The sequence below is a fragment of the Orbicella franksi genome, chromosome 2, assembly GCF_964199315.1.
Source record: "Orbicella franksi chromosome 2, jaOrbFran1.1, whole genome shotgun sequence".
In the NCBI taxonomy this organism is placed as follows: Eukaryota; Metazoa; Cnidaria; class Anthozoa; order Scleractinia; family Merulinidae; genus Orbicella; species Orbicella franksi.
Genome location: NC_138146.1, coordinates 11,253,342 through 11,267,068, shown reverse-complemented (window position 1 = coordinate 11,267,068; position 13,727 = coordinate 11,253,342). Strand labels below are relative to the sequence as shown.

Sequence of the window (13,727 nt, the reverse complement as noted above, 5' to 3'; positions counted from 1 at the left end):
AAACTTATGCATAGTATGGCCTGTTTTGTTCGAATTACTGCAAAACTGAACGACACAGCGTTTTACCATAATGAAGATGTGGTGTTTTTCCAAAAGAAACTATGTAAACATATGCTTATTTCACAACGTGTTCAAGAAAGACCTTTGATTTCCCGTAATTAAAGGTCCACCCGTGACGTCATTTGCTAGATTGCGCAATTCAAGATGGCGGATGTTTAGAACTTTGAAGCGATTTTTCAACGTAAAAACGGGCTAAAGTGAACAAAAGATCTACAGATTTGACAGATGTCATGTATGTACTAAACGACTATGTGGTCCCCAAAATAGCATTTTTTGGGTTTACATGCCCTTTAAGTCTTAAAATAAACTCAATTGACTTCAAACTTCACACAAATGTGGAACAACCACTCTAATTTATTCCTCGCTTTAAACTAATCTCAGATATGTTGATATAGTGGTTTTCCGAACCATTTTAAAAACAGCTATGAAGCGTGTGAAAAATAACGGCAAAATATAGGTCATGTTTAACAGCATAAAAATGCATCTGGTACCTCACTTTCCGATTATTTTACTTTACAGCCTTAAAATATCATTATTAAAGATATACCATGCCAAGAGATTAAAGATACTATATTGCAACATTAGATATATGTCAAATGAACGAATGATTCCTCTTTGAACAGTAATAAACATGACTGGTCGCTATGGCAGCAAACAGTGCAAGGCCTTGCGGAGATCGGGGATGGCATGGGAAAAATCGTGTGGTTCTATATGCTGTGAAAATAACATTTTGACAAGTGTATTTAGTGATTAACAGCAAGTGCATGTATGCATCGGAACTGTGGTAATTTGAGGTTTTGGATCAAGTCAACAATTTAGCGTTCCTTGTGAAATAACCAGGCGAATTTCAGAGCTAACAGTTCATCAAGTTGTGATGTTATTTCAGCAGATTAACGGCTTTTTTGCGCTTGATCTTTAGAAACGTCATTTCCATATTTCCCTCATAGCAAACTGTGTTTTGAAAATGCTTTTAGCCTATTGATGGACTAAAGAATATTTGAAAAATTACAGTGAATTTTCGGGAGGAGCAAATTATCGTTCAAAAAATTGCAGCGAATATTTGGAGGAGCAAATTATCACCCACAAATTTGCGACAAATTATAGAGCACAACAAATTATTGTTCGACAATTCACGTGGATTGGAACAATCGGCATCACAAAAATGCAACGAAATTCGATGACATATCCGTTTTAAGCAAAATTTGTTCAAAAAAGCCCCAAAAAGCCAGGAATTTTGTTGAAATTCACTTCCATTACTTTTGCACAATACTGTAAATAATGGTATCTTGTAGGAATTTGCCAACGAATGTTCACACAGCTGAATTCTATTACACTGAGTGGCCACTGATGCACATGCAGTACAGTACCTGAGTCACTTGCTGAGGAATTCTGCCCACAAAAAGTCTTACATCTCCTTGGTAAGCCTCAAGGGATGACTTTGTTGATTGTGATGTTTGGCTTACCTTCCTATTACAAGAAAGAGAAATCATGATAAGCTACCCTGTGAATTGGCTATTAACAAGCCGCCATTAGTACTGTGTAAAAATAACACAAACCAATTTTTCTCTCACAAAAATTTTTACTTTCATCAAAAATTCAAAGTATTTCAGGAAGTACTTTGAAATCTCAGAGAAGCAAAAACTTGTGAAAGCAGTTTTTCGTGTGATGTTTCAGCAGTATCAAAGCAAATATTCAAATTAAAGAAATTCAAAGAAAGGAGGTGACAGATTCATACACGAGTGTTAAGGTAAACAAATCTTGACATGCACCATGTGCAGTGAATGTGCAACCATTCATTCTTGGTTCAGAGCATGCCCAAGAGAATGTGCACTATCCACTTTGGAACAAGGCCAAGTTTATCAATCAAGAACCTCACTGGTACAACCAAAGAGTCAGGCAAGCCATCCACTTAACAACATGGACGGTGGAATTCCCACTGTCACTAGTGAAGCGGACTACCATGGGACCAACTTCAGACCAGATCAATGGCTGATTGAAATAAAAATTATATTAATCACAGTCCCATCTTCATGATACAAATGGTATTGCATGATCAGTCAACCTCATAGCCTGACGACAAGCAGTAAGCAGTTGAAAAGTTGTGATCTACTTTTTCAGTGACTATGTCGTGAGACAAACACTAAACTTCATTGACTATTTTAAGTATCAGTGTAGTAAGCCTAATGAGTGAACAATAGTACAATGTATTTTCTGCGGGATAAAAGTAACATCATCCAAGTTTAATAATCTAATATGCTAATGTAGTAACAAAGCTCAGATAAGCTCCTAGAGAGTTATCAACCAACCTGACTGTCGTTACATTTTACTAGTTCCTAATAGGGAAAACTGTTTTCATTTTGCAAACGTAGTAAGTTACACTGTAATATGAAAGCATTATTTCCAAATGGTGCGGGATTATCCCGGGCTTCAAATTCCAGCTGTAATCTTAAACCTCTGTTTAGACATTTTGTCAATCCTGCAGTTAAAGATTACTGTAGACCTTCAGGGGTGCCTTCTGGAAAATGCTTTCTTTATGCGCTGCTTTAAAGAAAACCATGGTAAACTATATATTATATCACTGTTAAGCTAATAAACGGTAGATTCCAAAAATAACAATATATTTTGCTATTTTTGTTTTGATAGGCACGTGCAAGCCTTTGCTAAACTGAATTGCCAGCTTTGTGTTACAGCGGACATCCAAACTGATTGGACATTGTCAATCAGGAGTTGATGGGCTAACAAAGTGTGTGAGACTTTTTCGATATTTCTATTGATTGCTTAGGCAATCCCTTTAAAAGTTGGAGAATAGAAAATTTTCTGACTGCTGTTACTCAATGGGAGGTCACAGGTAAAATATTTCGATTTTCGCAAAAGCCTCACACCCTTGGGTGTGCTAATAGGCACCTTAAGCAACAGACGTCGCCGGCCTGACGACGGCAACCGGAAACGTGACATTTCTTTCGAGACGTCACCGTGCATGTACAACACGTTGTGACCTGATGCTGCCCTGAGGTCGAGAACGTGAGAACATGGGGTTTCACGTCGCGACGAAAACGTGAGTACTTAATCTTTTGTTTTGATCCCTTTTAGCTTACGTTTGTGCTATTTTGGTGCCGAACCAGGGTAAAGTTCCATAATGATTGCCTTTATGCTTAAAACAATGTTCTGGAAGTATTCCTGGACTCATTTTTTCTTAACTGAAAAATTGTTTTTCGCATGTCAAACTCGCCTTCAGCCAAGAGGTTGCTTTCATCCAACGTAATACCGCTTAGTATAATTAGTTTTTTCAGATTTTCTCAACGTATAATCGGTAGATTGCTATAGCTTGAAATAACATTGATTTTATTTTGGCAATCCCCTCGTCTTGGTATTTCGTTTATAGAGGCTTTTTTAATCGACTCGATGAATTTTGTATTCGAACAGTGTGTACATGTATTTTTTTCATGTTTACAAGAGCTGACAAACTTCGCGCTACCAAATTGTCTCGCCTGGATTTTATTTCTTGTACATACAAGATTATTGCATCCTCTGCAGAATGCTGTTTACGATTCTTTATCAAAAGAGCTGGCAAAACTCCTGTATTTGAGCGGCCGATCAATGTGTCGAATGAAAGACGCAGTGAGCTGAGATTTTGTTGAAAATCTATGTTTAGCACAACAAGGTGTGTGTAATCTTGGCAGTCTAAAAATACACCTGTTTTTTTCTCAATGAGCGGTGATACAAACTTTGGTTAAAAATCGCAATTAATTGCTTTAGCAATACACGTTTTACATGTAAAATAATTTCTGCTCTTTACATTTGACATTTCAAAGCAGGCAAAGTTTATAAACTTAAATTGTTTCGTTATTTTTCGCAATGATTTTACATCTCTTAGTAAAACATGAATAGTGTAAGGTTTAATTGCATCGAGTTATTTTTCAACTATAGTTTATCTTCAACTCGTAGATGGAGTGGACAGAACAAAAAGATGTGATGCTAGCCCGAGAAATCCTTCTTTGTGAGCCCTTTCGATATAGGGTTGGCTCAAAAGAACGTGGTTTGGTGTGGAGCCAAATAGCGGCAAATCGGAATACTCATCCAGGGTTCACAGTGCCACAGAGAGCTGTTAGAGATCGTTACAGCATCCTCGAGAAGCCAAAAAACGAAAATGTGAAATTGAAAATGGAACTGGCATCTCCCCTGAAGATTCAGAGCTTGATTTAGCCCTTGAAGAAATCATAGAAAAATGGGAAGCCGCTGATCAAGAGTTCCAGCTTGATAACCAAAGCAAGGCGAAAAAACTAAAAGAGGACAAAGAAACAGCAAAGGAGATGCGGAGAATGTCAATGGAAACTCTCGGTGATTCTAAGAGGAGGAATTCCGATCCAAGTGAATCAGCGGAAGAAAAGCGGTGTAAAAAGCGGAGAGGTGGCAGCGACACAGTCCAGTTTTTAAAAGAGCATAGTGAGATGGAGCTTAACTTTAAACGAGAAGAGCTGGAGGCTAAGAAAAGTGAGCAGTCGCTTTTAAATGAGCAACAGAAGCAACAACAGCAACAGCAGATGATTTCCATGTTCCAGCAACATCTACAGCAACAGAACCAACAACAACAATTACAACAACAGATGCAGCAACAACTACAATAGATGCAAACTGTGTTTATGGAATCCCAGAAGCAGCAAGCGCAGCTTATGGCCACCTTGTTCCAGAAAATGTCAGAGCACAAATAGAGTACATTGCTATTTTGTTTACAACCTCTAGTAAGCGATCTAGAGAACTTTGTTGTGTTGTTTCATGATTTTAAGAAATTGTTACCAGTCTCTAAAATATCTGGAACTTCTTCCCTCAAACTCGTGCAGTCATGTTGTGTTTGCATTGCAGGTTGCTCTTATAATAAATTGACGGAATCGCACCAGTTAAAAACATTTAAGACCGAGTTTACCAGAGGACCAGGCAGGGGTGATAAATGCCATCTCTCCTTTTTGGATGAAACTTTGCCAGATTGAAGGTACTACCCAACAACTCTAAAAGACAAAGTGAGCCGGCTTTGTGATTTTTCCCTTAGGAGTTAGACCACCCCCCTGGTTTTTTGCCCAAAATCCCAAAAATTTCACTAAAATAAGCATCAAATTTGAACACCGCTCCTGCCTACAGAATACATTGAATTTTATAGGTATTTCACACAAATAAAGATTGGACCTATCTTAGTTCACACCAGGAAGTTCAAGTCATTTGAAGTGACAGGTGCCAATCAAGGAATGTCATTTCCTACCCATGTCACGCAACATTTAGCTATAAGGCAAATTAGCTGAAATTCTGACTCAAATATTGCTTAAGTCCAACTTTCTAAATCAAAACTAATTTCACCACAGTTTAGAGTCACCCTTGGCCTGATGAAATCAAGAATAAAATTTTTGGCATCTGTTATTTTTTGGTAATAAAAGTTGTTCAAACAACATGACAAGAGGCTAGTTTTAACAAAGAGACAAGGGCGAAATCTAAAAATATTATATATTATAGAATCAGTTCATCAAAGTTATTTCTATGTTAATGTCATTAACAAAGTCTTTGAATATTATTTAAGGCAGTGGAAGATCAATGAATGCAAAACTCTTTGCAATATCCTGTAACCCTCGGACGTACAAGGGAGGGTGGGGGATAGATGTCATCCCCCCAATAAGGTATTTTCAAATTTTGAGAAGAAGATTTACTCTAAGGGGCTGAAACTTTCATTAGCTGTTCATTCATCCTTTGCGGATATTTTGATATGTCAATTCTGTGTATCCATCATTTTTTATGTTTTCATAGCAACCACTAGTTTCATGTAGGTTTGGCCAAAAATCAACTTTTTTTGACATAATTCTGTATTTTTTCCAGTTTTCTTCATCAAATTCCAGAAATTCACCAATTTGTACATTTCATAAGCATTCTGGCTTGATTTTGTATCACTTTCCATTATTTCTTGACTTTTTAAGAAAAAAGTAAAATCCAAGGTGGCAGATCCACGATGGCAGGTCAAATGACATCATTTGACATTATGACATCACAACCATTGAATATGGTATCATTTTGTAGAACAAGCTCAGGGCTATCTAATCAATGTAAGTTTAGTACGCTGTGCGTTAACAGAACAAAAACCAGAGGGGGTTCCTTCCATTTCCCCTTTATACCACAGTGGGGGTACGAGTTAGCTTGTACGCCCAAGGGTTAAATAACGGTGCAAAACACCTAAATTCTACTCGTACAATTTAAATATGGGAATGAACGGCCCTGATGTTTGAATTCTAAAACATTGACTAGTTAGATGAGAGTTTTTCTTGGCATATCTTGCTTTTTAGATTACTCTTGAAACCCTGCTCAATCATCACAGGTCAAATACTTGATCTTGCAATTGATTAATGTCAACTCTTACTTTACACTCGGCATACAAACTCATCAATCCTGAGAAGTATTCTTTGCTGAAATTACTGTTTGCTCTCATTCCGAGTTCAAAAAACCCTTGAAATTTTCATTTTGCTGCATCAGGCATGCAAGTAAATCTTGTTAAACACGTACAGTTGTATATAACACTTGAACTATAAGATTGAGCTTTAGCTAGCTTTTATGAAAATGCGTTTTTCTTCTGAAAGTTCCTATACTGAATTAACCACAGATAAAGGTTATACCTGAAAGATGTTAGCACAAAACACTGTAAATAATCGCATGTCTGCGAGTAGGAAGATTTGTGAAAAAATTGCAACTCTGAGGAAAAATTGAGCCTCGAGAAGATCTAGTAGCTGAAATTATCAAAAAACCTAGGGTCCAAGCGAGCACGCATGACAACATACACAGCACCAGTGCCTTAGGTGTAGCAAGGGTTGGCCCGGTTGAACTTTTTAAATTTTTCTAGTCACTCAAGAAGCTTGATTGGCTCTTGGCCATCGCCTTTTTTCTGCTCAGTAACCTCCTGTGTATATCCGTAGCTCCATAGCCCTGTGAAATAACTGATTCGTTTTTTTCTGGTCACAAGACTGTGTTACATATTCTACATGGTGAATGGTAAAGTAGCTGGCAAGTAGTACTGTCTGTGTACTGCAAGCCTGGTCAAGATCTCTTCAGCTTCATCTTGAGACGGACTCAGATCAGCCTTGTGTATAGCTAGTCGGCTACTTCTGTACATTACCGACAACATGCTGAAGTACTGGGCTATTTGGTCTGCAGCAAGCTACTCTTCTTTGCTGGACATTTTCCTGCCAACACTGTCTTGCACAGTCTCATCTTACTGCACTCATTCACTACACTTTCGTCCTGTTCCCTCACCTTCCAAGAATGTTCTTTTCGGATATGTGTTCACTATCTCAGAAAAGCGGGTTCCTCTTCGTGATGTTTTCAGACCCATCCCTTCAATTTCTCATGTGGATCATGATCACTAAAGGACGTTTGCGATTTCAACCCATTTTATCTTGATGCTGTCTATGCCGTTTCTCTCTCTAACTTCTTTAGGTGTTTACCCGCATCCATGTGTCTCTGCAGACTGCAAAAGATTGGTATGCTTTTGTGAATCCCTCTTCAGGGTAGGAGGAATACACTCTTGTATCTTTAACAACTTGGACTCTCCTTCAATAGATTGTGAGGTCCTAGATCATAGTTAATAGATGGGAATGGTTGTGAAGCCAGGCAAACATCAAAGGGGCAAACAAAGATGCCAAGATTTGTGTTGGAAGGTCCACAACCATGCAAAATCTTTTTTTGCGCCCATACACTATGCATGAATTACATAACCAAAACGTTTCTATTGGTCAGTTATTCGGTCAGTAGTATACAACAATTGTGTTTTGTGCATGGTCAAGGCCAAAAAAGAGAACAAAAACATACAACAAAGAACTTTGTTGAGTTTCATAATAATCCCCTTCTATTAACTACGCCTAGACTGAGGCTGTTGGAGCTGACACGTCAAACTCTTAGCTGTAAAAGTAGCAGACTCTCTTGCAGTACATTTAAGGGCTGCTCTATGCATAAGTCTGTAGGCCCTTGAGATCTTCCAAATCCATTCCTCTGTGCAGTTGTGAAACGTTTACCAGGGCCCATATCATAAGCCTTCTACACTTTCAAACCTCTGGACTTGAAGCTAAAAAAATTTAGAGACAGGATCCCAGACATTGTGTGCTTCATAGTCTGGCCTGACTCTTGAGTCTTGACAATATTATTGATGCCTAACACCCTTCAACCCGCCATTGGATATCACTACCTTTAATGTTGTGGCCTTCATTTATGTTACAATGCACATGGCTCTGCACTGTGGCAATTCTTCTGTCACAGAGGTCCTTTCCAGCCGGTGGATCACTGAAATCATATCTGATGATCTTAATGCCTGTGCACTCTCTAAGGCTGGCAAGTGAGTGGATGAGATGAGAACAAAGGTAACATCTGGTATTGTCGAGCTTTTCTTTCCAAAAAGTTACAATTGAGCAAAACATCGAAGCCATTCTTATCATTGGAGTGTGCACATCTATAATTAGAGATTGAAATCCTTTGCACAGTGGTAATAAATAATGAAAAACAACAATAAATATAAATAAATATGATAAATGATAATTGTCACAACAACAAACTATTAATTATCACTTGGTGATATTATTTGCTGCTGATTAAGGTCTTTGGTTCTTGTTTCCATGCTTTCAAAATTAAATGCACAATGTTTATCCTTATACCAATTAAGATTTACTGTACTTGCCTGCCTGATGCAGCAAAGTAAAAAAAAAATCAGATGTTTTTTAATTCAATTTGCAGGAAATGAATATTCATTGGGTGAGCTCAAGAGTTAATATATGAGGGCAAACAATAATGTCAGCAAAGAATACTTCTCAGGATTGATGAGTTTGTATGCCGAGTGTAAAGTAAGAGTTGACAATAATCAATTGCAACATCAAGCATGTGACCCGCCCGTGATGATTGAGCAGGGTTTCAAAGGTAATCTAAAAAGTGAGATTTGCCCAGAAAAACTCTCATCTAACTAGTCAATGTTTTAGAATTTAAATATCATGGCCTTTTATTCCCATATTTAAATTGTACAAATAGAATTGAGGTGTTTTGTACAAGCTAACTAGCACCCCCACCATGGTAGACGGGGGAAATGGATGGAACCCTCTTGGGTTTGCGCTCTGTTTAGGGACAGCGAAATAAATTTACATTGATTAGATAGCCCTGAGCTTGTTCTACAAAATGATACCATATTTGTTGGTTGTGACGTCATGTGATGCCAAATGATGTCATTTGACCCGTCATCTTGGATCCGCCATCTTGGATTTTACTTTTTTCTTAAAAAGTCAAGAAATAATGGAAAGTGATACAAAATCAAGCCAGAATGCTTATGAAATGTACAAATTGGAAAAAGAAAACTGGAAAAAATACAGAATTATGTCAAAAAAAAGTTGATTTTTGGCCAAACCTACATGAAACTAGTGGTTGCTATGAAAACATAAAAAATGATGGACACACAATTGACATATCAAAATATCCGCGAAGGATGAATGAACAGCTAATGAAAGTTTCAGCCCCTTAGAGTAAATCTTCTCAAAATTTTGAAAATACCTTATTGGGGGGATGACATCTATCCCCCACCCTCCCTTGTACGTCCAAATTTCGCATGCAGTTTTCTTTAGGTATGTTTAGCAATGTCCCGTAGTTTTTTCGCTAAGCTTCATTTCGTTTTCGAGATATTGCGTATGTAAAAAAACCACTCAGTTTTCCTGGCGATGTCTTTATAAACGAAGCAAAAACCAGCGGGAAAAATACAGGACAGGAAATCGTCACTTAGCATGGTTTTGCAGTCACCCCTTCAATTATATTTCTACTCACCTACTGGGCCATACAAGTTGGCAATAAGACCATTAGGAGTTACAATACATTGGAACTTCAAGGCATGCACCCTTTTGTGGCCATTATAGACGATTCGTTGATTTTGGAGTGGGCAGCAAATTGGACGGACAGTGCAGGGCTCGAAATTGCGACTCACTGGTTGCCAATGCAACCAAAAATTGAGCACTGGCGACTAAATTTTCAGAACTGGTCGCCAGCTGGCGACTCGTGTTTTGTCCGATAATTAAAAAAACCACAACACAACTTTTGTTTTTAAATCTTTATAGTAGGAAATCAATCGGATATGGCAGCTAGTATACAACTCACCTTTCCGTCCTCAGTAAAATAATGTCTGAATATTGCAAGATAATCGAAAAAATTTAATGTATTTCGACACGTCGATACCGTGTTCACGGCGCGCCATATTGTTCAGCGGCTTCTTCCGAAACTGGGAAGGTACTTCATGATTTCAACAATTTTATTATCATGGTGCATGCACATTTAATAGCCTTCCAACGAACATAAAGATTTTGCCACCTAAGGAACGTTTCAAGGCTATCTCCGATTTTTTTTCTTAGGTTATTTTTTAGAACATTTTCAATTCGATATCCAATTTTTATGAGAACGCTATTACCTTTTTAAGCTTTTTAATTTTTTAAACATTTCAGCGTATCTTTTAAAGTAGTTAGTTTTTTATAGATATATATTATTTATACATGCTCTTTTTATTTTACGTTATACAGGGCCCCCGTTGATACCAGTCCTGCGACTGAAGGGGTCACCCTGTTTAAATATTGATTATTATTATTATTATTATTATTATTATTATTATTATTATTATTATTATTATTATTATTATTATTATTATGTATGATACCTTATAATGTACTGTTATATACACCTCAGGACTAGAGACATGTCACCTGAGAACAACGGCAGCTTGATAACTAAGTGTTACTCGTGTTGTTTCTAATTGTTTTCACTCTTCATTTGTCACTTTTCTTACATGCAAAGTAACGTATAAAATCGTGTTCTTGTGTAAGTTATATATAAAATAATTTGGCGACCAAAATTTTTCCGTTAGTCGCCAGCTGGCTCCCAAACGAAAAAGTTAATTTCGAGCCCTGACAGTGCCATCAACGAAACCCCTGCAGTTATTCAACGCCGCGCCCTTTTGATGGATTGTATCTGCATATGTTTGCAGAAAGGCACGAGAGAGGAAGGGCTGGTTAACATCAGTAAGGTGGTGGCCATGTTCGTTGTAAATCCAGTCTAGAACAACATTGGTCGTCATCCTCACTTCTGGGACAGGTCTGCCAAATCGTGGAATCATGTCATTGTAACGACACGGATATGCAAGTTGTTTAAGCAGCATACACAAGCCTTCCAATCCTTCAAACACGAACCTCTGCGAGCAGCAGAAAACAGGTGGAATTCCAAGGGAATCTGCCAAAATGGGCAAATCATTTTTCTCAACACGAAATTCCGCTATGCATTCTTCTTCGCTGAAATTGTCCAGTCAGAATTCTTCGTAGTTGTCGTGCGGAAATAGTGGATTTTTTGACATATTTACGTCGTAAACAATGGCAAATTCATTTGCGTTCAGGATGCCTTTGACACAGGAAACTAAAAGTAAATCTCGCATTTCCTTTAAGCTAGACGTAACCTTGGTGAAATGCAAAGTAATCGACAGCTTTGTCATGGATTATGAATTTGCCACCAACTCTCCGAAAGCTCGCCGGGCGCAGCATCACGTTTTCGCGCGTTTTGCTTAAGGATGGTAACTTGCTGTCGCGACTGCAATCTGAAGCCGTTCTAGCCCCAGTTTCTTATCGGTCGTCACGTCGCCGTTGTCAACGAAAACGTCTGTTGCTTAAGGTGCCTAATATCTGACGAAGATTTTCGCCAAGTTTCGTTAAAATCCGATAAATCTACATACCCTATTAATTAAATTGAATAGAGGTAATTCATGCAAAAATAAATCTTGAGTTTTTGGCCTAGAAAGAAATTCACAGTTTTCGCACCTCACTGAAGCGGTTGTCAACATGGCCATGCCACCAACCAATGAAATGCAGCTTTGAACTCCCCATCGGGCTACAGTAGCGCTTCCCGGGAATGTAGCAATGTTTACATCTACAGGATATCTTTATATCTTACATCAGGAGTAGCGAGGTCTGCCATGAAACACTCAGTAGCTTATAAACTGAATCAGTAGATAAATGGTAAAAAAAGAAAAGGGAAAAAAGAGGAATGATAGCATAATAGCCTTGAACAGGCCTACCGAGGCGAGTGAGGATATTTACACATTTCTAAAAAATTCTAAATGCGTATTTCATCGGCCTGTTTGTTTTACTAGAATATGGAAAAACACTCTTCGAAGCAGAGGGAAGGAACATTTGGAGATGCTTTGTCAGATATCAGCGATTAACTTCATTGGCAATTCCGCAGCAATCAACTTCTGTGCCAGAGGAAGCCAGAGCAGGGCATTGATGAAACATTCGCTTGCGGGTCCTTGCAATTTGTGCTTCCGTTCAAACGTGGGAGCGCCAAGACTATCACTTAAGAGACGAAAACAATCACCAAAAGTGTAGATTTCCGTGCAAAAAATTGCAAGACGTAAGGGATAAAAGAAGCAAAATACGACTCCGTGGATGAGATCAGTTGCTGCGAAAATTGTTCCTTCTCAACTCAAGGGTTGACACATTTTAATTGGCTTATCACAGTTTGCAGCTCATTGACTCGTTTTAAAAATCTACGTTACGGTGGATAAGTCGTTCGCGTTTTAAATTTTTAAAATAATTTTTTTGTGAAGTTCTGATAAAGTAGAAGTCTTGAATTTGGGACAAAAAATTATTTTGAAAATAACCCCCTGAAGGTCTACAGTAACCTTAAGTTCTGTATTTGCATTTATTTCAATTTAATGTTCAATTTATTTCAAAACCAGCTTGAAAACCACTCCCCTCTTGTTTAAATGTTGTTGTTAAAATGTCAATTTTTTACCAAGCAAAGGATTGTGGAAAAGTTGTTATTTTAATTACATGTTACCTGTACAACAATCATTTGTTGATTTTACAACTCATTTGAGAAGATTTGATACATACCCTGGAAATGCATTAATAAAATCAGTGATGCTTGGTTCCTTGTAGCTATTGAATGCTTCAGATTCAAAATCATCTGACATTGGATTCCAAGAATCAAGATCTTCTAACTGTCCCTGCCTTTTTTCTCCATTGCACACAGACCTATATTGAAATCAACAAGTTTTAAACAATATAGCTATATCATGTTCAGACAATTAAGAGTGTGTCCACAAGAAAACCAGGCAGAACCAGGCAGAAGGTGATACAGCTCAAATCAACGATTTTGCTCAAACTTGCCCGTTGAAATGAATATCTGTGCTTTTACACTGATAGTTGTACAATATGACCCAATGGATTTCAATTTCACGTGGCTTTTCTTGTTGTAGAAATACTAAACAAAGATGGCTAATTAAATATGCATGAATTAGTGTCAAATGGCCATTTTTGCAGGGGCTTCCCCTTACTTGAAGGGAATAAAATATTTTGACCTACCTTTTCCACAATCATTTTCTCACCAAACCCAACTTTTGTGCCAAGTTTGAGTGAAATCAGTGATTTGAGCTGTATCACCTGCTGTCTGGTTTTCTCATGGACACACTCTTAAAAGCAAGTTTTGCAGACCCAGGGCTTGAAAAAAAACTTAAAATTCCAGCTTCCCCTTGGGACAAGTAGCTCTCAAATTTTGCTTGCCCTGGGCAAGTCATAGTTTGCTCTTTTACTGATTTAGTTGGCAGATGACTTGCTTGATCCCTTGCCCATCAGGAAATTACT

The 13,727-nt window shown here is 37.9% G+C and overlaps 1 protein-coding gene and 2 pseudogenes across 7 annotated transcripts in view; 1 reads left to right on the top strand and 2 right to left on the bottom strand.

The window, feature by feature from the left end:
• Positions 1 to 13,727, bottom strand: part of LOC145479955 (tudor domain-containing 6-like) — a 129,938-nt gene that overhangs the window by 55,915 nt on the left and 60,296 nt on the right. For all 6 annotated transcript variants that reach the window (XM_081458433.1, XM_081458428.1, XM_081458429.1 and 3 more), the window contains 2 exons: positions 12,978 to 13,118; positions 1,428 to 1,527 (listed from right to left, as the gene is read on the bottom strand). In XM_081458433.1, the coding sequence (XP_081314559.1) occupies positions 1,428 to 1,527; positions 12,978 to 13,118 (241 nt within the window). The remainder of the gene's footprint in view (positions 1 to 1,427; positions 1,528 to 12,977; positions 13,119 to 13,727) is intronic.
• On the top strand, positions 3,715 to 10,327 carry LOC145480023 (uncharacterized; annotated as a pseudogene). The gene is made up of 2 exons (XR_014048493.1): positions 3,715 to 5,690; positions 9,681 to 10,327. The product of XR_014048493.1 is annotated as an uncharacterized LOC145480023 (transcript).
• On the bottom strand, positions 10,749 to 12,970 carry LOC145480035 (uncharacterized; annotated as a pseudogene).